The sequence below is a fragment of the Manihot esculenta genome, chromosome 17 (assembly GCF_001659605.2).
Source record: "Manihot esculenta cultivar AM560-2 chromosome 17, M.esculenta_v8, whole genome shotgun sequence".
Classification (NCBI taxonomy): Eukaryota; Viridiplantae; Streptophyta; class Magnoliopsida; order Malpighiales; family Euphorbiaceae; genus Manihot; species Manihot esculenta.
In genome coordinates this window covers 30,511,165-30,536,478 of record NC_035177.2, presented here as the reverse complement: position 1 = coordinate 30,536,478, position 25,314 = coordinate 30,511,165, and the positions used below count along the sequence as shown (strand labels likewise).

The window sequence follows — 25,314 nt, the reverse complement described above, 5'->3', positions numbered from 1 at the left end:
TTATTCTGGATCCTGGGTTGGGCCGAAAGTTGGGCCGGACGCTAAGCCTGAGTGAAGAGGATGGGTCGAGCCCGGCCTTGAGGGTTGGATGAGCCCAGCTTGTTATGTACATCAGGTATGTGGGCCTCTACGTCATGAGCTTTGGGCTGTGGTCAAGCTCCTGACCCGGGAAGAAGGAATCCAGCGGTCATCAATAATAAATATCTAATAATTTATCCACCTATACATAGTCTAAAATTTTATTTATAATTACGATTATAGTTAAAATTTTTAATATATAAAATTTTTAATTTTATTATAATTATAGTTAACTCTTTAAATAATATTGATTAATTTTAAATGAATGCGCGTATTATTTTATGTGTTATTTATTACCTTTTTAAATATTAATTAAATTAACGTAAATAATTATTCAACTATAATTATCTATATACTCTAAAATCATTAAATTCATATTATTTTTAATTTCTAATTTAAAATATGAAATTTTTACTTTGAATACCTAAATCTAATTAGTTTCAAATTATAAATTTAGAGTTTAAATTAGAGATTATGATAATAAAAATTAAAGTGTTTTATAGTAACCAATAACTAGAGTTAAAGGAATTGTTTATATTACTATTTAAGAAATAAATATGTGTAACGATTTACAATTTATCAAAATTATTATATGGATTGATTTAATTTTAATAAAATTAAAAGATTGTGATGTAAAATTGAAAGTTTTGCTATAATTATAATAAAATGTAAAATTTTAAATTTTTATATCTAATTGGATGAATTATTTAAGAGATTTGCTACAATTCTAATAAATTTAAAAGATGTGACTTTATCATTTAAATTAAAATTTTTTACTATAATTATGGTTAATAGTAATTTCTTAGTTTTTAAATAATAAGTGTAATTAAAATGAAGGTTGCTTTGTTATAATTTAAATAATTTAATTATTTTTAATTATTATAATAAAATTTAAAATAAAATAATAACAGATAAAGAATTTATTTAATTTAACCGTTAAATATAATGAATAATTATTATTAATAATTGATAGATAGATGATAGATGACATCTGATTATAACCAACAGATGATAATCCTTTTAACTTATATATGTTAAGTATTTATATCTAATTATTATTGTTTATGTATAAAATAATTAATACGGATATATATTAATTTATTATATTAATATTAATATTAAAATATTAATTTATTATATAATATATATAATAATTAAAAATAAAAATTTAAAATTTAATTACTTTTTATACATATATTGATATAATAATAAATATTATAACTAATTTAATTATTATTTATAATATTTTTAATGTGTATTATATATTGTAATTTTAATTTTAAAAGACTATAATTAATAATTTAAAAATAATAATACATTCTAAATAAAAAATAAAATAAAATCAGGACTACTCTAATTTTAGAATTGATTCAAAATAAATCTAATAAGTTCAAATCAACTATCTTTTGCTTCGTTGAAAGCTTATCAAACACTTATCTAATTATTAGATCAAACCCCCCCGGAAATAGAAAATAACCGAAATAGCCAAGGACCCTATGGTCATTAAACAAATTATAGCGCAGCGGTGCTGGTGAAATTTGGAAAAGCAAAAACAAGGGGACTTGGCAGGGAAGTTAGGAAGCTAATAAGCTTCGCTTTTGACGTTTCTCATCGTAATTGACTCGTTTTACTCCTAAAACCCTTCTCTTCACTCTGTGTGTGTCTCTGACTGTCTCTCGATTAGAATTTTGGCCGTATGGATATGGAGATTGATTTCAAAGACTACAAATTGAGCTCCGAACTTCGAGGTCATGAAGACGACGTACGATCTCTCGTTCACTCTTCGTTGCTTTTCTTCTGCTTCCCCCCCCCCCCCCCCCTATTTGCTTATGCATTTATTGTCGGCAATTGTTTTTTACTCACTAATCAGTTATTTTTAAATTTCATCGTAAAAGTTAATTGGTTTGTTGTGATGAGATCGGATACTCCCAAAATTTACAATGGAATTGAATTATTTTTTTAACATACATGTTCCCGAGACATTTGCAAATTCGTATAACTTACATTGTGATAGCTTTATGCATGTTAAAATCCTGCAAACATCAAGGCAATGTGGGTAGTTCGAAACTACGATGACGATAGTTGATTCTTTAAGTTAATTGATTTATAATACTCATATTTAGATTCTTATATGCAGCACTTCTTGTTAATCAATTACTTGAATGCTGATGCTGGTCGCGGAAATGACTTATTTCTTATTTAATGTACAGAGATTGTGTTTGTAGTAATATGGGCGTTTGAAAATCCATTATACTTTGATTGTTTGATTTGAATATTAGGTTCGTGGTATATGTATATGTGGCAATGCTGGAATTGCGACTTCATCTAGAGACCGGACTGTGAGGTTTTGGTCTCTTGATCCATCAGACATGTGCAAGTATACATCATCAAAAATTTTGTTGGGACATTCAAGTTTTGTAGGTCCGTTGGCTTGGATTCCACCAAATGAACAGTACCCGGAAGGTGGGATTGTCTCTGGTGGAATGGATACATTGGTTTTGGTCTGGAACTTGAGTACAGGAGAGAAAGTGCAGGTTTTGAGGGGCCATGAGTTGCAAGTCACTGGCATTGCATTGGATAATGAGGACATTGTCTCTTCCTCTGTCGACTGGTAAGCTTATTTAACTGGGTCATTTTTCATTTCAAATCCTGGTTTAATTGTTATTATTTTGGAACTCTCTGTACATCATACAGCAATTAGTTTATTATTTAGAAGCTAAAGCAAGGAGTTTGGGCATTTCATATTTCTTTAAGATTCAGTGCACCTATCTGTATATTGATAGGTTGATAGAGGTTTGCATCTTTGAATAAAGATTACAGTATTTTTCATTAGTTCTTTCTTTCTAAATAAAAAATAGGTAGTTCTAATTTGCACCATGATATGTCTTTGGCTGTTAAAATTTTTATTATATTTGAACATTGCAACGCAAAACTTTACTAGTAAATTCATAATAGGATCTCTAGAAAATTTTAGGATCAATTTCTGTTGGGATGTTCTACTTGTCAATAGGAAATATAGGTTGTTGTCTTTTTTTTGTCATTTTATGCATGATAATGCTAGTATACCATTGAAAAGATGAAAATTTATTTGGAGGGAATGAAGTTTCATGTAAATAACTAGGGAAAAAACTGGTTAACTTTGATCTAACTGGGAGTAAAAATAAAGCAAATTTAGTGGAAACAAAGCAAGCCTAAGCAGTTCAAATTTGGTAACCTTGGTTGTCGAAAATTAAATATCTCCTAAGAATTGATGTAACAGATAATCAGACATGTATAATTAATTTATGAAATTGAGTTTACACTGTTGAGATTGCAAACGTCACGTTTCAACTGATGAAATTTTGTTCTTGGTATGCCATGCTAATTTTGTCTCTGTAATGCAATTCAGTTTTTTCCTTTTTAGCTTTCCTCATTCTTTATTGTGCAGGAGTTGGCCTTTTGTTTTTATTTTTTATTTTTAGTATGGGATGGGTTCTAAACATAATCAGTCATGAACTGTGCCATTTCTCTCCATATCAGATTTTGCCTTGTTTCAGAGTCTCTGATGGAAATTCCATATTGTAACAACTTGCAAGTTTTGTATTTTGTATGTACATGCTTTATGCTTTTCTATGCTGGTTTCAATCTGGCTTGTTTCCTCTGAAATATGTTCACTCTTCCAAGCAGCCTGCTTTTGGAGAAACCCAGTGGCACTTGCATGTCAGTAACAGTCATTTAGCTTCTAAGTCCAACAGTGCTGGAAAATTCTATCCCTCTATCCATTGTTGTTTTCGTTGCTTGCAGCAATACTTCTTTTTATTACTCTGCATACAGAAAAGCCAACATCAGTACAGCTCTAACCCTAAGCAGTTCTGATTACTCTTCCCAATACCGTTAGCAGTGGATCGAGGTCTTGTGTTCAGCAATTAAAATTCTTTTAGTAGTTGAGTGTTCTCCACACACCCCCAACCTGCACAGAATATAAATGTAATGGACAGATTACAGATGCACTTCTTATTTTATTTTGTAAAAAGTAAATCCATTTATTTTTCTGATTAAATTCTCCCAATGTTAGCAAGCTATTTCATCTGGTCGATACAATTGCTCAACTTTTCTGAAAAAAAAGTTGACAATTCTGTGGCTTTCACTTGATATATGACCTTTTTTTCCTCTTGGCTTTCTTCGCTGAAGTACATTGAGACGTTGGAGGAAGGGTCAGGGTATTGAGTCCTGGGAGGGTCACAAGTCAGCTATCCAGGCAGTGGTAAAGCTGTCATCTGGCGAGCTTGTTACAGGTACAAATTTCTGCGTGTTGCAGTTGAACATATATTGTTGCAGTTGTGAGTTATGACTTCACATTTTGTTGGGTAATTTACAAATTAGTCCCTGAGGTATGGCAAGACCATAGATCAGTTCTTTTCTTTTTTAATTTGTAACAATTTAGTTTTATTAACAAAATGATCCTTACATCTGAATTTTATATTTTAATAATTATATATGTATTCTTTTATAGCAAATATTTTTCATAGCTATAATTTTTTAAATATAAAATTCTACACATGGTAAAATATATCTAGTAATAAACATATATATTACGAGAGTCTAAATTTTTTTGTCTTACAACATGTAATTTTGTATATTTTAATAAATTAACACAAATTATATTTTTAAATTACATGTTTGTTTCAAACGAATTATTTATTTTCTTAAAACAATTAATTTCAATGAAATTTAGTTTAAATATATTTTTAAGAATATTAATCGATTATAGATTAATTACAACTTAAAAATGGTTTTTATGGTTATATGTTATAAAAAATCAATTATTCTCTTTCAAATTATGTAAAAATTTAAACTTCTTTGTTTTTGCGTATAAGTTTTCTTGAAAATCATGTCAAAAGAATTTTTATAATGGTTTGCTTGTTGAAAAGTATTACAGTATATAAACTAATTTTTTATACAAAATACACTTCAAAAAAAATTATTCAATAATAATTTTTTACAACTATTTGAAAAGGCATATTATTTTATTTTTATTTTTTATTATTTTAATTTAAATATTATCAATATGAAAATTATTTAATATCTTTTAAGCTACATAATTATTTAAATGTAAAGTTAGATGTAAGAAATATTTATTAGATTTGGGGATTAAATTGTTCGAAATTAAAGAGAAGTTAATGCGGGAAGTCAGGGACTAATATATTAACAAAATCAAACGCCAAAGGACTAAATTGTTACAAATTGAAAACAGTAGGGACTAGCATGTGATTTTTGACATACTTTGAGGACTAATTTGTAAAATACCTTTTTCCCCTTATCTTTTCTCTGTAGGATGATTGTTAATGTGAAACTGTCCTGTCTGCTAAGATGTTAAAATTTGCAGGTTTTACTATTCAATTGTATTATTTTTGGATATAATGAAAACCGAACTTGTAATACTCTGATTCGTTGTCATTACTGGTAATTGACTATTAGAGATTCTCTGGTCATTTTGGTATTATTGTTTGGTTACTTTGGTTAAGTCTCTAATACTATGACTTCTTATTTTACTATACCATACCCGTGTCGACACCATGTAGCTTGTGGCATGGGACATAACACAAAATATGTACCCGACACATTTTCATGCAACCAGACACTCAAGTGATAGAGAGTAAAGATGAATAGCATAGTTAATGGAACACTTTTTTTTTTCTCCAGATGAAAAGTATTTATAATATAGTACTGTTTTTCTCTTGAATAGAAAATGGTTATTTGATTGTATTTCGAATGATGTATTTGATGATCATACATAAACTATATATTCTTACATAATTTTATATTGTTTATTCTATTTTATTTTACACAACATAATATACCCAAGCACCGGTATCTAAATTTAGATTCATATCCCCGTATTTCTATTTAGAAAGTTGACAAATCAGACACTAGAATATCAATATGTACTCATTTTTTGACACTCGTGCCCAAGTCCAAGTAATATAGGGTTAAGTCAAGTTTGAGTTAAAATGAAAGTGGTGCAGGGCTCTTCATGCTTCATGAACTTCTTTCTTCATACCAGGCTAATAAATAAATAAATGACATAAATCATGATAGGTCCTACAATTAAATTTGAATGAATAAAATCCTATTGTATGGGTGTACAAATACCCTGGTGCAGGCAAGAAATTCCTTTGTGTGTGTGTGTGTGCAAGAGCTGCTGCCTATGAACTTATAGTGTTGATTCTGCTTTATACATCCAGGTTCAAGTGACAAAACTTTAAAACTTTGGAAAGGAAGGACATGTGTGCATACTTTTGTGGGACATACAGGTCAGTTTTTCTGCTCTTTTTTTCCCTTTTTTTTTCTAACATTGCTGTATTACTGCTTCATTGTTCATATATTTGTTTGTAATCATTAAATTGTCTGATAAGAAATTCGATGGTAGAGTTCTTTCTTTCATTTTTGGCGCAATCATATAGCTTGCTAAGGGCCAGTCATTTGCAGACATGATATTGTTCTGGATTGCTATGATGAGGTTACTGATTTTTAATATTAATACTAGATTTTCTAGTGCTATAATTTAATACTAGATTTTTAATATTACCTTCCTTTCAGTCTCCAACTCTCCACATCAGCTTTTGGGTTTTAAACAGATCATATCATATAAATGTTGGTAATGCTATAATTTAATAAATATTAACAGTATTGTATATGTTTCTGTTGATATTTGATAGTTTTCCACGGTAAAACTCATGACTGAGTCTATCAGGAAGACCTTAGTCAACTAAGTTGGCTAGCTTGTTAAACTGAGGCTTGTTATGCATAGATTTGTACATGCATAATACTGCATATTATTCAGTAGGTTTCTAGTGGCTTATATGCTTATATTTTCTAATAAACTAGAATTGTGCAGATACTGTTCGAGGCTTAGCAGAGATGCATGGATTGGGCATTCTTTCTGCATCACATGATGGGTTGGTTATTTGTTTCCATTTCTTTGCTGATTTATTATGGGGAGGTGCTGTTTAGGATTTACTGCTTTATATAGTTCTTGCCTTTAGTAGTGGAATAGATAGCATCTAAGTTTGTGACTTTGTCAAGCAGATATTTTACTAACACTTCTGCATTTCTAACTATATTTAATAATTCTATGTTGCAATTATTTGTTTTGCATATAGCTCTCTATATTTTTAATCCTTTTTTTTATTGCAACAGTTCAATCAGGTTATGGGCGTTAACTGGTCAAGTATTGATGGAGATGGTTGGTCATACTTCCATTGTTTATTCAGTTGATTCACATGTGTCTGGACTGATTGTCAGTGGTAGTGAAGATTGTTCTGCTAAGATGTGGAAAGGTAGTTGCTTATGGCTTTTACTTCTATTTGGTCTGAGACCTCAAAGGCGTGAATGGTTATTGCAATAGAATAGGTGACTTTTCTTTCAAATATTATTTACATGGGATGTCATTTCTGTGCTGCAGATGGAGTTTGTGTTCAGAGCATAGAGCATCCTGGCTGTGTTTGGGATGCCAAATTCTTAGAAAATGGAGACATTGTGACAGCATGCTCGGATGGAGTTGTACGTGTTTGGACATCACATCAGGATAGGATTGCAGATCCGCTAGATCTTGAGTCATATGTCTCCCAACTGTCTCAATACAAGTTAAGCAGGTATAATTTTGCTTTCATTTCCAGTATGTTATCTATGCATCTAGTGAGGGCTTTCAGGATCAGTTTTAAATATGTGTTTTGATATTTATTATTTGCTAATGTTTGCTGTAATGAGGTATTATACATATTGTATTTATGAACGAGTATATAGTGTGTTTTTTTATTATTAGATTGTGGTTCTTACCCATTTCTTGCAAACCCTGGTTTGAATTTCATAATTTGAGGCAATTCCTTGCATATAAACTTATCTGTACTTTTGTTTCTGCAAGTTAATCAAGATGGTATATGCTTGTTTATTTTCAATTGGATTGACATAGTTCATTGGTTTTCTTTTCTCTAATATTTTCAGTTTCTGATCCAATTTTGATTTATTTGTATCAGGAAGAGGGTTGGAGGACTGAAATTGGAAGATTTGCCGGGGCTAGAAGCTTTGCAGATTCCAGGTGTAATTTAATTGTAACCTTCTATGCAATTATTTGCTTAATGCATGACTAATTAGATTTCTAGGAATTTCCATTATTGAGATACTGGAAGCTATTTCAGTGGCTGACGAATATTGGTTATGAATAGAATTAAATCAGCTGGATGAATGTGAAACTTATAATCTTCGATATATTTATGTATACTGCTTACAAGATAATTCCACCTGGTTATGCTTAGATTTTGTGATCCATTGTGGGTGATGGGTGTGTAACTGGTGCCTGACAATGTCATAACTTCTAATATTTTCTTATCTTTAGGAACGACTGATGGCCAGACTAAAGTTGTTAGAGAAGGGGACAATGGTGTAGCATACGCTTGGAATTTGAGAGAGCAGAAGTGGGATAAAGTAATAATTAGTTTATATTATTATCTGTTTCTTCTCTTCCTTTTGGTTTTGCAGGCTGCTTTTCATTGTGTATACTTTCCTTGCAACTCTTATATATATATATATATATAGTGTACTTGCCTCACATCCTGAGTTTTTTTATATCTTTAATTAGCCTTTAATATTTCGGAAGTACTAACTTTTTGGATATTCAGTTGGACACTTTTACATCACTTCCCTGTTTTGCTTGATGTGTGTTTTGCTAATCGGAAATCCTTACATGTGATGCAACAATGGTTCACGGCATTTGTCATATTTTTAGTTTCAAAACAAAGGGCATAAAATCCTATCAGCATTTGCATTGGTCATTCTCCTGGAGGTGTTCAAATTGTAAGACAATGAGATTGTAGTTTCTTCGTTTGTGTGGATATGCATGAATCGAGATGAAGAACCACAATATGAGAAGAAACCTAAGTTGAAATGTTTTGCCATTAATTGACAAGACAAGAGTATCTTGCCCTTGCATGAATTGTTGTCGTCATATTTGAAATGTATAATGTACTCCTAATTTAAAGCAACTTTAATTTGCAGTCATATCTCATCTCCCAGGACATTAAAAATAAACTGTAGGTACATTTTATCTGATCATATGCATTTTAGAATAGAAGTATGTAGTTTTGATGGAGAGCAAATGGTACTAGTGATGTTTACTTGTGGATTGGGCCCACCTTCTCTTCTTAGTGCTTTTTTTCCCTTGAATTCGTTTTCCTTCACTGTGGGATTGTTCATGCTATTGTTATTATTTTTTATTTTTAGATTGGAGAAGTTGTTGATGGACCAGATGATGGCATGAAGCGGCCTATTCTTGATGGAATTGAATATGATTATGGTTAGCATTGTACCTCTGTTACTTCCGAGTCTTTTGTACGTAAACTTTGTTTATACATTGAATGCTTTGCATCTCATTTATGTTAATGGACATATTTTTGTGATTCAGTATTTGATGTTGATATTGGAGATGGTGAACCCATTCGGAAGTTGCCATATAATCGATCAGGTATCTTTATTTGCTCTTTCCATCTTTTGATGCTTGAAATTTTAAGATAGGTTTCTTTGACAGCAATTATCTTCATCTTCTCTTAGTTATTGGGAATAAAAAGTTGAGAAAGTAAATCATGTGTCAGAGAGGAAGTCTCCCTACTTGTTCTTAGCTTTTTTTTTCCCCAGAACTTGAGTTTTCTGTTGCCTTACTTCCACTTGAAAAGAAATAGGTTTTCCTTTTGAATCTGGGTATTGTTTTCATCTGAATGCCAATTCTTAGGCTTATAACTTTCTCCTCTCAACATAGGTATACCATCTTCCAATACCTTATATAAAATTATACAATTATAAGCTCAAAACTGTCTTCTTGTCAACTCAATTAAACTCAATTAATCCTACACAATAAACTGCTCACAATGAATATATTAGTTAATCCATCTCATTTTCCTTTGGAGTTAACCTAATACATTTACTATTTTAACTACTTTGTATACCATAATGGTTGTCTTCAACTGAGTAATAAGCCCCCTCATTGATGGACAAGAATTTCGTACACTTAAATTCTCTGTCCCTTCTCTATCTTAGGCCGAAAACCAAACAATCGCTCCTTAATATTTTTGTTAATAGTGCTAGATCCTTCAATCCTAAACTCCTAATCTAATTAGAAATTCTGATCAATTTAGGAATAATACAATAAATAAAAAATCTACTCTACCTACAAAATAATCCTCCATCCTATTGAGAAATATTTTTTCTACTCTAATTAGGAAAGGGTCTCTCTAAACCCTATTGAGATTATAACTCACAAATTTAACAATCTTCACTTTCTCAAAATCTATCATCCAGTACATATCTTAAATTATTGGTTGTCTTCAATCATGAAGTCTTCGTGCTTGAGCTTTAACCTTTTGAGGCTTCAATTCTTCAGTATTCCTCTTGGGCGTATCTTGCTTATTTCTTCAAAAGCTTCACGTCACCATTTTTTTTTTTTTGGATTTTTTGCATCAAGAACTCCAACTCAGCTTCAGCTTTTCTCCACCTAAAGTTGCCTTCATACTCTGATGCCATTTTTTTTTGTGACCCTCATCCATAAATAATAAAGGAACACAAACTTTTGATGTGGTTCATACTTCTAACATAGAGCTACATGTATGGGAATTCCATTTTCCAATATCTTCTATAAAATCATATAATTAAAAGCTCAAACTTATCTATTCGTCAAACTGATCACACCCAATTGATTCCACAACTACTCATAATAAATATATTAGTTAATCCATCTCATTCTTCTCTAGGAATAGCTTAATATATTTACTACTTTATCTAACTTATATGTCACGATAGGCGCCTTCTATCCCCCTGTTGATGGAGAATAATTACTTTTACTTGGATTCTATGTCCCTTCTCCGTCTTAATTCGAATCCTCTCTCACCCTCTATGGACTGTAATGGGAAAAATAGTATTAGACCTTTGGTTTTATTCTAATTAGGGATCTTCCTTAATTTAGGAATAACATATAAATTAGAGATCTACTCTATTTAGGAAATAATCCTCCATTCTTTTGAGAAATATTTCTTTCACTCTAATTAAGAAAGAGTCTCTTTGTGCCTTACTAAAATTGAGTCGCAAACTAACATTAGTGGATAGAGTGGTGTACTTCTGTTTTCATCTAATGTACCACAACCTTTGGTAAGAAGAACTTATGGTGGATATTGAAGTTAGCGGGTGACAAGAGCATGGGCATTTTATATAAATCTAGCGTTTCTCCTGGACTCTTGTGGTTCTCCACTTCCAGTATCAGGGAAGATGTATTTCTAAAGCAGCCATGAAGCTCTGTATTTTCATTTACCATTAGTGATGTCTGCTCTTTTGTCACTTCTCAAAGAATACTGTAGCATGTTCAAGTGTGACTTTCTTTGATTGCTTACTGCAAATTATCATGCTTTTAATTTTTTTTACATTGTAAATTGACAATTTTGGCCTGATGTACTTCCAGATAATCCATACACTGTTGCTGATAAGTGGCTTATTAAAGAGAATCTTCCTCTTTCCTATCGTCAGCAAATTGTAGATTTCATACTCCAAAATTCTGGACAAAAGGGCATTGCTCTTGATTCATCATTTCGTGACCCATACACGGGTGGTGGGTGTAATTTCATTTGGCTGTGGCGTCAATTTTGTTTGCCATTTTTAATATGTGTTGTCCTATTGGATTCATCACATAATAATGTTCCCTTTCTTTCACATCTCAGCAAATGCTTATGTACCTGGACAAGCTTCTAACTTGCCTGGTATGTGCATCTATTGGTTGAAATGATTTCAAGTTTTGCTTAGCTTCTGTGCAATTGTGATTGAGCTGCACGAGTGGGATTGCTTTAACTAATATGCATTTTCTTGTTTACATGACAGCTGTATCAGCAAAGCCTACTTTCAAGCATATTCCAAAGGTAAAGCTCTTAAAGCCCCTTGAAAGATTTGGGACGAATTAACTATGCTATAGTTGTCCTGTGTGTGAAATTTTCCTTCTTTTGCTTTAATACTGATTAAATCAAAGTATTTGGCCTCTCATAAAGGGAGTCCAAAATCTTGTCTTTGTTCAGAGGGGCCTGAAGAAAACAGAGGAAAATTGGTTGGGGGGTTAAGTTGTGTCGAGGGCTCTTCAGTGCAGAAGTCAGTGGATCTCATGTAGTGACAACATTTAGAAAACAGTTAGGAGCATTAGAAAGACAGAGAATTAGAGAGGAGAGGGGGGGACTGGGGATGAGGGCTTCCAGTACCTTTATCCTACCTTTTACCTATGGGAGGGAAAGTGTGCATCAAGCGACTCTAGTTGACGAAGCATTAATGGAGAGCTGGGGGATGTGGACCTTCTCCATCCTGTTCATGTTTTGTATGTTTCCTTTGAACTTATACAGGGTCAGATTTGGCTCAGTGTGGTCAAGGTTTGACTTGGGGAGGTGATTTATGCTGTGGTTCTTTGCCAACTTGTCAAGGTTGGTCTACCTAATTGAGTCTGGCGCAGACAGGCAACTGTTCTTACCATGTCATCCGGTCTACTTTTCTACATTTTACATGAGCATGTAGTCAAATCTGCCATGCCATGTCCACCCTGATGGTGTAGCAAATTGTTTGGCAAGCCTAACTAGGCTGAAATTGAACTCGCCATGCTCATGTGGCATTGTCTTGTATGCTCTTATTAGAGGCCAGTCTTCGTATTTTATCACGGGAAGTATATTTTATTAGTCTAATAATTTTTTATCCTCTTCTATCGGAGTGCATGTAAATGGAAGTTACAAGATGTTTATGTGCCTATGAAGAGACCATAATGTAGTTCATCTGTTATTTTTTCATTTCATGCAACTAGATGTAATAGCCATGCTGGATCTGCACTCCATCTACCTTTTTTTGTTAGCAGAGTTACTTTTCTTGACTTCCTGATTCAAGCATGAATCTATTCCTATGTCTATGGGAAACCCTTAGTTGAGTTTACTGCTTGACTTTAGATTTGTTGGGTTATATTAGGTGGTGTATTACTTTCATGGGTTAACTTCTATTTTCTCGAAAATTTGCTGACATTTCAGTTATTAAGCCCTTGACATCAAGGGGATGTAGGAAGTAGGCAATATAGATATGAACTGGACCTGGTGTTGAATAGTTAATTTGATCTGTCAACTATAAATGATTGTTCCATAGGTTCTATTTATGCTGACACGTGATAAGCTAAATCTATTAGGTAGTGTTCTTATTTTATCTTTTTTGATAATTGTTTCCAGAAAGGAATGCTAGTTTTTGATGTGGCTCAATTTGATGGGATCCTGAAAAAGATAAAGGAGTTCAACGATGCTTTTCTATCTGAGCCAGTAGGGTGTTCTGCACTTCTACTTTTCTTAATTTTTCTATTTCTATTGTGCCTTATACTTACATAATTTAGTTGTTGAATATCTGTTGTTTCTTTTGAAGGATAAAAGGAACTTGTCTTTGTCAGAGCTTGACATATCTAGACTTGGTGCAGTTATTAAAATTTTAAAGGACACTTCCCATTATCATAATAGTAAATTTGCAGATGTTGACATTGCTTTGCTGTTGAAATTGCTGAAGTCTTGGCCAGTAGACATGCTATTTCCTGGTCAGTATAGCAATTTTAGGCTTTTGATCTAATGATTCTTTTTTTGAGCAGTTCTTCATGGAATTGTGCCTACTGATATTTAAATGATGTGCTTTATATGACATCTGGTGCTGTTGAATGAACAAGTCTCTTTTGATTAGTCATTGAATCTTTTTTTGAGCAGTTCTTCATGGAATTGTGCCTACTGATATTTAAATGTTGTGCTTTATATGACATCTGGTGCTGTTGAAAGAACAAGTCTCTTTTGATTAGTCATTGAATCATTTATGGCTCACAGTTGATGTGTTTCTGATTTGATAATGAAACTCCTGAACTTTGTCTAAGAGCAAACTTCATCTTAGATATGAGTTTATATGTTCAGAGATTTACTGTTAATTAAATGGTTGATATATTTCTGAGTTTATGTAACATGGATTTTTCTTGTTGATTACCATTTAACTTCCATGCAAATCTATTTTTTCTGGTTTTACAGACTCTGCCCCTCTGTATCCATGAACTTCACCCACTTAAGTATATTTTACCTTCTTTACAGTTATTGATGTCTTGAGGATGATTGTCTTACACCCAGATGGGGCGAGTGTACTTCTCAAGCATGTTGAGGATGAAAGTGGTATGGTAACATGTCTGCATTGTGTTTTTTTTTTTTTTTTAATTTGTAAAACTAGAATGACAAGGTTTAGTTATGGTTGAAAATTTGAGATGCTCCGTTTTTTTACTTGATTTTTTTAATGTGGACCTGCTACTAGATATACTAATGGAAGTGATTAAGAGAGTTACAATCAATTCTCCGCTGCCTCCCAACATTTTAACCAGCATGCGTGCAGTAACTAACCTATTCAAGAATTCATGCTATTACAACTGGCTACTAAGGCATCGCAGTGAGGTGAATAATGCATTTTTTCTCTCCTTAGGTCAAGGAATCTTAATTGCATTTCTGGTCTTGTTTATTCTTATCATTGTTTTTCATCTATATTTATGTTATGCATGCATGCAATTTTTGTTGATGAGTAAATCTTGCATTTGCATGATATTTTTAATGGAACAAAGTTGAAATCTGCTCCCAAATTTGTGGACATTCAAATAAGCCCAAAATGACCTTTTTGGCCCAATTAGCTCTATACATTTCTGATTAAGCTCAATTAGGCGCTTCTTTTTACCAAAAAGTTAAATATTATCCTTTTCCTAACATTTAGTAAAAAAGTTCATTTTTTCTTACTTTAAATGTTAAAGATAAAAAACGAATCTAACATCATCAACCCAGATGAAGAAGACTGATCTAAAAATTCTCAATCAAAGACAAAATCCCAGAAAAATCAAGTACCAACATTCATGCCAACTCAGATGTCTCTGTCAGTCGACTGTGATTGTCATGACTCTGGAACATACTGGTCCTCATCCTCTTCAATCCAGTACCTTTCCAGAATCTTCTCAACCTTTTCATAAATTTACCATACTGGAGACATTGGGTGAAGACAACTCTGTTGCCGAGGAATCTGATTTACCAGTGGAAGCTGGTTTATAATGATGCCTTCCTTAGACAAAGCAAGACTTCTATAGCTTTGGCAAACCAATAGAAGAGCTTCTAGTTTTGTTGTTAAGGGAACCTTTGAGGATTTGGTTGATTGGAATAGGGATTAACACTTGGATTCAAGTTCGCTGAATAAAAGATTCCTTTGTTTGAGTTCTTATGCTCAATGAAGGGAGTTGCAGCTAGGTGAAGGGTTTCGATTTAGAGAGGAGACGCAAAAGGAGGAGGAACAGAAGCATGGGTTTGTTGATTTTAGTTGCTCTGTTTGTAGGTTAGAGTTATTAGTTTTTTTTTTTTTTTTTGTTATTTTTTATTAGTAGGAATAATAATTTTAGTATATAAAAATATAAAGTTAAACTTTTATTATTAAAAATTACAAAATGTATTATCTTAGATTTTTGGACAAAAGTTGGTCCTGTTTGAACATGAACAGAAAAGTGTGTGCCAAAAGGTCATATAATAATTGAGCATCCCAAAAAGTTCAGGGATATATTCACGCTCTGTTCCTTTTTCCAGTTGTATGTATGCAAGTGGTTTAATGTCTTACTGATCTTGCAGATTCTTGATGCATTTTCAAGCTGTTATTTGTCACCAAACAAGAATTTGCAGTTGTCTTATTCTACCTTGATACTCAAGTAAGTGTTTTCTCAGTTGTACATGCGCAAACGATTTTTCCTGTCTGCCAACATGACAAAATGAGGCATCAGTCCTCCAAGTGTAACAGCATCATAGTTTTAATGAATGGCATTTCTTCCGCCCATCTGAGCCATTATTTTTGTGCTTCACCAGTTATGCTGTTCTGTTAATACAAAAAAAGGATGAAGAAGGTCAATCACAAGTTCTTTCAGCTGCTCTTGAGGTATGCTTGTTTGATTATTTCCAACATGTGCATTAATGCATTTCATCTCCTAATTTCTTGCCTTGAGAATGCAAGATGACAAATGCAAACTTTGTCCATCTACCTTTTGAGATGAAATATATCATTTTATGCTCGATTAACGTATCTATTTAGGGGAGCCATAGTTAGAGTTTATCCATCTTGATATTGATGTTATGGCTTTGATGTTCCATAGATTGCAGAAGAGGGAAATGTAGAAGTTGATTCGAAGTTCCGGGCTTTAGTTGCCATTGGATCACTGGTACCTTCCCATTCTTCTCTATTAAATGGGTAGTAGTATTTTGGCTTCTTGTATTAGTGTTTGGCAATCTCTTTAACCATAATGGGCAGCTTTTCATTGCTTTTGTCCAATATATAGCAATTTGATTAGGAAATGCTTTTTCTTAACAAATCCTTTTGCTATATTTGATGATTAAACTTTTTATTTTCACGTGTGATTAATAACGTTTTTGAACTTCTTTTGGGTTTTTGAATATTAAGTTCTCTTGCCCTGCATCACTTGGCGTATTCAATGTGAAATTTCTTGCCAGTATCTACACTGGTCAGATTAGAGTTGATGCATCAAGGACCATTTTGCATTTTGATAGTAAAAGAATATGTTCTTTATAGATTTTGAAAATGGGTCAGTGAATTAACTGAATTTATGAGTGAAGGAACATCATACTTGTTAAGGTGCAAAAATATATCTGAACTATTCTTGTTGTATTGTGTGTTGCAGGTTACATAATTTTTCAAAATAAATCTGAGTTTCACTTGTAGGTTACCTGTTTTGTTGTTCAGTAATATGTTGCTCTGCTTCCTAATACAGATGCTTGATGGTCTGGTGAAACAAATAGCTTTGGACTTTGATGTTGGGAACATTGCCAAAATAGCCAAGGCTTCTAGAGACGCCAAGATTGCTGAAGTTGGAGCTGACATTGAACTGTTAATAAAACAGCATTGAATCTTTTTCCTTGTTCAGTAAGTCCCTTCATTAATAAATTTGAAATGGATGTTATGTGGGTTAATTATAATACTGGTCACTGAATTCTGTCATTGATTTTCGTTGTGGTTGGAAAATCTTAATCATTGGCAAATCATTGAAAGGTATCTTATGCTATGCTTCCATTTATTTCCATGTGATACCCTAACGTTTGAATATATGATATAGCTTTGCACAAAGGCGTAGGGCTGAAAATTTGTTGATAATTCAAGGACCTAAAGCAATGAGTAGACAATTATATTTTTCTCACTTGTATTTTCCCACTTTGCAGGGCTTGTGTAGCAATCAGCACTTAGCAGGAACTCAGAAGGAAATTAACAGCATTACCTTTCAATCGGAAGAGGAAACCATGTCGTGATATCTCGAGATATGCAAAAGCGTTTTGTTGCAGCAAACGGGGCACGCTAGCAACTTCCTGGAATGTTTTGCTAAATTTCTAACTTATATTCGTTGGGGTTAAAAAAAAAAAAAGAAAAATTGCAAATTGGGTCCCACAATTGTATTATACCTGCAGACTGAGGAAAGCAATTGCTGATGAGTTCTGAAATTATTGATTGATGGAGTTTGTAGCTGAACAATTATGTTCGTTATTCAAGTTCTGTTTGTTTGTAGTACTGCTTTTGGGCTCGACATTAGAGCCAAGGGATCTGGTTAACCGAGAGTGCGGCGTACAGCCTATATTCGAAATAATTTAAGCGCCAAATCTTTTGCAGAGGTAGTCGGTGAACTTTTGGCTCAAAAACCAACCAGGAATCAAGTTTGGAAGTTGCACCCCAAACTATTCACTTCCAATTTGCAAGCAATTTCTGATCAGTCAACTTTTAACTGTCTATTCAACTGAATCTCAACATCCTCTCCTTCAGTTGCAATGCCTTGGCACAATCTTATTCTACAAGCTAAACCCAAAATATTATTAAAACTCTTTCAATTCCTCAGTATTCAATCGCAAATTATCATCGGCACAGACACCAGCCGCCTTGCGTGAAAAACCCAACGTGCTTTACTGGTGTTCAAAAGATGTGCATTTACTTGAAACTTCTAGTTTTGCCACCCCTAATTGCTTAAAGATAACTGAGGGATGGTGGGGATTTGAAATTCAAAGACAGGCTCAAGATCGATGGGAAAAGAGTTGAGGGGCGTATGCAAGTGCGGGTAAAAGAAAGAGTTGTGCTTCGATTTGGAGTATAGAAAATGAAATCCTTTCTCGCCCATAATTCTGTAATGGGTAAAAGAAATTTCACCTGCTATTATTAGCCTAAACTTTCTCATCTCACCAAAGCCAACTGGGGCTCAAGTAAAATGTTGGCATGGCGAGTGCCCATTGGTCAAATTTACAAAAAGAAAAAACATAAAAAGCTGCACCAGTGAGGAGAAAAATTCCATCCTCTTCTAACTTAGCATAAAGTGAGATCCTTCTATTCCATGAAGTCATGCACTTGCTTAAAAATAGAAGGCAATCCAGGAATTAGAGTCTGGCCATATGCATCTGGATATTAGTAAAGCTGACGATTCAATCGAATGCTATTATCTCCAACATATGATGGAATGCTTAGGTTTTTATGAAAGATTAATTCTTTTAAATAATTGAATATGTGTATTTTTATTTTATTTAATTTGATGACCGCCGGACTTATTCTGAAACAAAATTGGACTCTAAAGAAGGATATAGTTTCAAAGTTTATCGAACCACACGAAAGCAGACCGGTCTAATATTGCAAAATCTAGCTCAGCGACGTGGAGCGGGACAGATCAGTCATGAGCGCGGATCCAACAGAGAATAGGCTAGTCCGGTGATATAACGCGAGACAAAATAACCGGTCTGATTATTTCGCAGTTTTAACAGCATGCGCGTCGGAAAAATTAAACGGCTGTTTGGCACGAAAGGGTATTCTAACTTATTCGTACGTACGGTCTGAGTGACAGAAATAAATAGCATTATAGTAAAAAGACAGTTATACGTCATTAACAAATAAAAAAGAAAAAAGAATAAAAGAAATGATATTTCTTGGCTAAACTTAGTGGCCGATATTTGTTACATGTTGAAGGGATTTCTCATTGCCTCTAGCAATTATCGTCATTTGGAATATCTATCTCAAGACAAGGCTGACACTGAACAAGGTCTTTCATTGTTACACTGCACGCAGATGGACTTTTTTTTTTTTTTTCTTGGCAGAAATTGTTTAAAAATTTCAAGTGGCACATGTATTTGAACATAGCAGTCACTTGGATTTTATTCTTTGCAACTTCGCTTGGTTACAGTTAATCCAATTTATGATCAATATCACCTTATTCTAAGATTTTTTCTTATTAAATATATTGGAACCCTTTTCAATATCTTCCTGATTATTGTTTAATTAGAAATAGTAATTGAACTGTGAACCCTGCATCCATGCTATAGTTCACCTGCCATTGAATGTTCATTTTTTATTTTATTATTACTATTTACTTTTTGTTTTAATCCCAAAAACAAAAGGATGAAGTTGAGAAAGAAATTGGAATTTGAATTCACACCCTTTATTTGTTTCAATATTAAGAAATCAAGTATTCAAGAGTGACGGTGGTTTATTCAAGAGACAGAGTGAGATTGAGATAAATTTATTTTCTGAAGAATATGAGGGAGGGAGGGTTGAAGAGATGTGTTTTTTCAACGGCTGCCTGCAAAGTTGGTGCCAACTACATGATCAGAGTAGGCAGGAGAGTTGAAGGAATATATTTTTTATAATTTTATAATCATTATTTTAGTAAAATAAGTTTTGTTTATTATTTTTATAAATAAAAAATAATTATTATATATTTTTATTTAGAAAATTAATTAATTAATAATATAAAAATAAATTTTATTCTATTTCAATTAAACTTTAAAACTAATTTAATTTTGCATTTCATTAAAAAAGCCAAAGAAATAATCTATACTCAATATATGTAAATAATAAAATAAATTAAAGTAACGATTTAATACTCTAAAATTTTCACTTTGCGTGGTTATAATTGTAAATTTAAGTTTTATTTACTTTCAATTTTAAATATTGCGTTATATTATCCAGAATTAAAATGTTTGAATATAATTTCAAATTAACAAAATATTTTATTTTTCCTATTAAATTCTTTTTTGTGATATGCTAACTGGGTAATAAACCAACCTAGCAATAATAGCCTTCTCAATTCCAAATTCTATCAGCCTCCATGAAATCAAATATTCAAAGCAGCATACAAACATAGAATTAATATACAACAAGTAGTCAAAAATCTCAGCTGAACAGAGGAGAAAGAGTGAGAAATAGAGAGAGAATTAACAGGGTTAGCTGAATTTATTATTTAGTCCAATATTATATGAAAATTTAATAGTTAATTAATTAATTTTGAAAAAATACATCAAAATGTGTGCTCTATTAATTTTATAAATCCTTTTATATTAAAAATATTTTAAACTTTGTTATATTTAATGGCTAAAAATTAAGATTAACAAAGAGATTAATGAGATTTGTAAAATGTCAGAAATATTTTAATATATTTTTTAAAATTAAGAGATTAATAAATAAATTTTCTTATAATATAAAAATTAAATAATATTTTTTTTATTAAAAATAAAATAAGAAAACATAAAATAAAAAGGAGTTGGTGATAACTTATACAAAACCTAAGTCACCATCACAGTCACATAATTTTGACATATTTATAATAAAATTAAAAATTTATGACTTACTATTTGAACCTAAGTCCATTTACGTGACTTCACTATCTTGGTTTTTTTTATCTATTCATTCATATTTGATTTTGGTTTTTAATCATTTTTTTTATACGGTATGAATGATTTTATAAGAAAAAAATTTAAATAAATTTTTATAAAATTATTTATAATTTCATATATATGAATGAGAAATTTTTAAGTTAAAAAATTTTAAATTTTTTTTTTATTTTAAATAAAAAATTTATAAAAAAAAAATAAATTAAAAATTCTTGAGGGTTAGTGTTTGGTAAGGAAATATAATTAGGCGAATGAGATAAGAGTCCCACTTCCCCTTAAATAAAGAGAGTTGGTGGCAGAAGACTACACTTTCTCAATTTAAAGCTTATTTTGACATAGCATGTGTTCTTGTTGGTGATCAAACTTTGACCCTTCAAATTTTCTTAAATGCTAAACAAATCAAATTTGACATCTATTTTCTACTTTCTAACTTGTTTTTTAATGTTTAACATGAAATTACCTTCAATCATTAAAAATTATATTAAAATTTTAATTAAAATAAATATAATAAAATTTTAAATCTCGATATAAATATTTAATTTAATAATTATAAATCTAATCTCAAAATTGTTAATTTATTATTATTATTATTAGTGGTTGTTGGATTTGATTGAGATTTTCCAGCCCTCTACAGTTTTGAAAACTTATTTAATACTACCAAAAAGTTTATTGTTATTTGCTTTCATCACAAAGTCAGATTTGACTTATAAAATAAATAAAATAAAAATTTTAATAAGTATACTAAATAATTTTTCTATTAATTTTAGGAATTTATTCTTTATAATTTAAAAAATTTATTAATTGATTCGTAAAAGTTTACTAATTTATTTTTTATAAATTTTTTTTATAATATTTAACCGTTAAAATTAATAAAAAAATTTATTAATAAATTTTTTAAATATTGAAAACTAATTAGTGAATTTATCTGTATCTTATAAACTAAATAGTAAGTTTACCATGGCTAAATGAACAGTCATACAACTGGATCCATATAAATAACATCAAGAAGAAAACATGTGAAGTAGGATCATGAAAATATTTCAGCTTCTTACTTCTGTTCATAAAACATTTCTCTTTCCTTAATCCTCTGATACAACCTGTAAATCTTTCTTGTCTAATCTTCTTCCAAGATTCCAGGTTGTTTTTGTTCCTCTCACATGGTAATTGGTGAAGAAGGGGAACAGAAACGGCTATTCTAATGGAGGAAAAAGATGATTCAGTTCAAGAAAAGAGATTTGGAATAGAGATGCAGGTGATTAATGGAGTTATGGGTAAGAAAAAGATGGTGAAAAAAAGCTGGGATGAATCAAAGAAGATGTGGGAAATAGCAGCACCAGCTCTGTTGACAGCAGTAGCTCAATTCTCTATTGGATTCGTCACTTCTGCATTTGTTGGCCATTTGGGAGAAGTAGAGCTGGCTGCTGTTTCCATTGTTCAGAATGTAATTGAAGGCTTTGTTTATGGTGTGATGGTAAGTAATTTGCAGCCTTTTTAATCATATCTCAATTACCCTTTTCTCAATTTGGCCTACTGTCTAAGTTTCTGCAATCACTTATGCTGTGATTTGCTCTATCTGCATGAATCTAACTGTATTAGCTAGGGATGGGAAGTGCCCTCGAGACACTGTGTGGACAAGCTGTCGGCGCTGGACAACTCAACATGCTTGGAATCTATATGCAAAGATCATGGATCATTACTGGGATCACAGCATTGTTTTTAGCACCTTTTTACGTTTTTGCTTCGCCAATACTTCAACTACTTCATCAAGACAAAGGCATTTCAAAGCTTGCTGGGAGATACTCGATATGGGTAATTCCTCAATTGTTTGCATATGCCTTAAATTTCCCAATACAGAAGTTTCTCCAAGCTCAGAGCAGAGTATGGATTATGACGATCATTTCCATAGCAGCGCTTGCAATTCATGTGTTGTTGAATTGGGTGCTTGTCACGAAGCTGGATCACGGGCTAGTTGGTGCTGCCGTCGCAGGGAACATTTCATGGTGGCTTGTGGTTTTGGGTCAGATTATTTATGTAGTCTGTGGTTGTTTCCCTGAAGCCTGGACTGGTTTTTCTTGGTCAGCTTTAAAATCAATATCCAGTTTTCTGAAACTCTCACTTGCGTCGGCTGTGATGTTATGGTTAGTGTTCAAATTGTATTTTTTGCAAAATCCATGTTCAGGGTTTCATTTTTCTTCTCTTCTTGTTCATGCCAGCTTGGAGCTATGGTATTTTACAGCAGTAATCCTCATGGTGGGATGGTTACACAATCCAGAAATTGCAGTAGATGCTGTTTCCATCTGGTAAGAGTTCTGTTCTGTTCTTATCTATCATATTAATCTAGCTATTTCTACTGATCATCTCATGTTTTTGCAGCATGAACCTGCAGCTGTGGACTCTGATGATTGCTCTTGGTTTCAATGCAGCAATAAGGTCAGTTGCTTCAATCCTGGAACAGGCTCAATCCAACTTAGAAATCTTGTTTTGGGGATTTTGAATCAACTTGATTTGCTTGCAGCGTGCGAGTGTCAAATGAGCTAGGAGCTGGGAATCCTAAAGCAGCAAAATTCTCAGTGGTGGTGACTCTTTTAACTTCAACAATCAGTGGAGTTGTATTCACAGCTTTGGTTCTGGTAACCAAGAATGATTTCCCAAAGGTGTTCACTGGTAAAGCAGCAGTGATAAAGGAGGCATCAAAGCTTGGTTACTTTTTGGCAGCAACAATCTTCCTCAACAGCATCCAACCTGTGCTCCATGGTAATTGCAACCGAAAAATCTCCAGTATCCACCAGTCTTTTCTCCTGTGAAGTGACTAAAAAGTTTTTGTTTTGACATCTGCAGGGGTTGCAGTGGGTGCAGGGTGGCAGTTCTTAGTTGCATTCATCAATGTTGGGTGTTATTACATCATAGGACTTCCCATAGGTGCTGTTCTTGGCTACAAATTTGATCTAGGTGTTAAGGGCATATGGTCAGGAATGTTGGCTGGTTGTCTGCTTCAAATAATCATTCTGATTTTTGTCTTTCTGCGTGCTAACTGGAAGAAAGAAGTAAGTCTACAATTCTTTCCTGGACAATAGATATTAGAGATTATCTAAACAAACACACAATACTAGACGCAAACACGCACTCACCAATCGTAAGAATTTAACAGCACCCACAAGAAACTAAATTCTTGATAGTATTTCAAATCATCTGTTGCGGAATTAACAGAATTACATGATAATGCAGGCTTTGAAAGCAGAAGAGCGCATCAGAACTTGGGGTGGCTCTGTGGAACCTCGGCAAAGTTCATTTGAAGAAAACATGAACTAGTGATGAATTCATGGTGGGAAGAAACTTGATCAAATCAATATCAAGTTGCAGTTTATACAGATTGATTTTCTACTTGGGTATACAACAAAAGGGGGTCATCAAAGCTGCCTCTTTTTTTATACATTTTTTTTTCCTTCAGTCCTGTTTTGCATTTTCTAGCAGCTGAACCTAAATATGAATATGGTGATGTTTGCAATATAGCTGAGATTCTCAAGTTTCATATTCAGCCGTCTGTGTTATAACAAGGATAAATTACTATCAAATCCTTGAATTTTATTCAAATTAACTATTAAGTCCTTATCACTAAATCACATCATTCGAACATTATTGTGTAAAATCAAACTTTTCAATCATTCTATTTAATGCTTCCTCAGTGATGTAATTTTTTGTCTATTTTATTTTTTCACACATATTAAAAAAGATATTTTTTTTATTAACTTTTCTATTATATTCATATTAAAAATATTAAATTTTATTAAATATCAAGAGATATTTTAAGAATTTTTTATAAAATAAAATAAAATAAAATAAAATAAAATAAAATTATAATAATCGATTTATATATTATTATAATATAAAAAAATTAGATAATAATTTTAAAATAACTAAAAAAAAGTTTACAAAAATTATGAGAAAATAAAGATATCATTATTAAAGATATCATTAAAGATATCATGAACTTTATGGGGGATTTAACATTTGATTTTGAAAAAGAATGTGGCCGTAGGAGATTTTCGTGGGTTTCTTGTCTTGAATTTTTCAATTTTTAATTTATTTGAACATAATAATTCCTAAAAATATAAAAATACAAAAATAATATCCTTATATTGGAAGTATATTTTTCTATTAAGACAAAACTAATCTAAACTCAACTGAAATGTTAATTGTTAATTTCCACAAAAAGTTCAAAAAAAAATTTCTCATTTAAATTTGACTAAACGTTCATAGAGCGAGTTGAACCTTTTTTCCATGAACAAACAATGATGTACATCATGCATCAGCTCCAACGAAGGTGATTCCTCCATTGTTGGATTTACAGACAATTTATATCGGACCGTTACGATTTAGTTGGATGAATAATAAGTAATCCTGGGCTGAGTTCAACAGCTTTTCTTAACGAGTCTTTGTTATGAGCTTCAAGCAAAAGAAATTTTAAGGGGAAAAA

General features: G+C 32.1%; 2 protein-coding genes across 3 annotated transcripts; both read left to right on the top strand.

Annotated features, from left to right (window-relative positions):
• The first annotated feature begins 1,605 nt into the window (after nucleotides 1-1,605).
• On the top strand, nucleotides 1,606-17,706 carry LOC110605175 (phospholipase A-2-activating protein). Its single transcript, XM_021743542.2, has 23 exons — nucleotides 1,606-1,840; nucleotides 2,358-2,689; nucleotides 4,249-4,352; nucleotides 6,303-6,371; nucleotides 6,956-7,016; nucleotides 7,258-7,397; nucleotides 7,523-7,712; nucleotides 8,094-8,155; nucleotides 8,453-8,541; nucleotides 9,337-9,409; nucleotides 9,518-9,577; nucleotides 11,558-11,704; nucleotides 11,814-11,852; nucleotides 11,971-12,008; nucleotides 13,335-13,421; nucleotides 13,522-13,687; nucleotides 14,220-14,297; nucleotides 14,434-14,570; nucleotides 15,774-15,850; nucleotides 16,005-16,074; nucleotides 16,289-16,354; nucleotides 16,922-17,073; nucleotides 17,367-17,706. Exons 1-22 carry the CDS (start codon nucleotides 1,775-1,777, stop codon nucleotides 17,054-17,056), a joined length of 2,286 nt encoding a protein of 761 aa, XP_021599234.1. The 5' UTR covers nucleotides 1,606-1,774; the 3' UTR covers nucleotides 17,057-17,073; nucleotides 17,367-17,706.
• Nucleotides 17,707-21,860: 4,154 nt separating this feature from the next.
• On the top strand, nucleotides 21,861-24,447 carry LOC110605231 (protein DETOXIFICATION 33). Of its 2 annotated transcripts, none has more exons than XM_021743648.2 (7): nucleotides 21,861-22,311; nucleotides 22,437-22,978; nucleotides 23,054-23,140; nucleotides 23,214-23,270; nucleotides 23,356-23,594; nucleotides 23,679-23,884; nucleotides 24,066-24,447. In XM_021743648.2, exons 1-7 carry the CDS (start codon nucleotides 22,039-22,041, stop codon nucleotides 24,147-24,149), a joined length of 1,488 nt encoding a protein of 495 aa, XP_021599340.1. In that variant the 5' UTR covers nucleotides 21,861-22,038; the 3' UTR covers nucleotides 24,150-24,447. The 2 variants fall into 2 exon arrangements, with proteins under 2 accessions (XP_021599340.1, XP_043808254.1); XM_043952319.1 differs by having other exon boundaries at nucleotides 22,194-22,311; nucleotides 22,441-22,978.
• The last annotated feature ends 867 nt before the right edge of the window (nucleotides 24,448-25,314 follow it).

What these genes read in the sequence shown, in the direction of transcription:
- LOC110605175 (XM_021743542.2), top strand. Translation starts at nt 1,775, where the DNA reads ATGGATATGGAGATTGATTTCAAAGACTACAAATTGAGCTCCGAACTT. An exon ending in ACAAGCTTCTAACTTGCCTG is followed by an intron (nt 11,853 to 11,970) that starts GTATGTGCATCT and finishes TTTACATGACAG; the next exon opens with CTGTATCAGCAAAGCCTACT. An exon ending in AGTAGACATGCTATTTCCTG is followed by an intron (nt 13,688 to 14,219) that starts GTCAGTATAGCA and finishes CCTTCTTTACAG; the next exon opens with TTATTGATGTCTTGAGGATG.
- LOC110605231 (XM_021743648.2), top strand. Translation starts at nt 22,039, where the DNA reads ATGGAGGAAAAAGATGATTCAGTTCAAGAAAAGAGATTTGGAATAGAG. An exon ending in GTAGATGCTGTTTCCATCTG is followed by an intron (nt 23,141 to 23,213) that starts GTAAGAGTTCTG and finishes ATGTTTTTGCAG; the next exon opens with CATGAACCTGCAGCTGTGGA. An exon ending in CATCCAACCTGTGCTCCATG is followed by an intron (nt 23,595 to 23,678) that starts GTAATTGCAACC and finishes TGACATCTGCAG; the next exon opens with GGGTTGCAGTGGGTGCAGGG.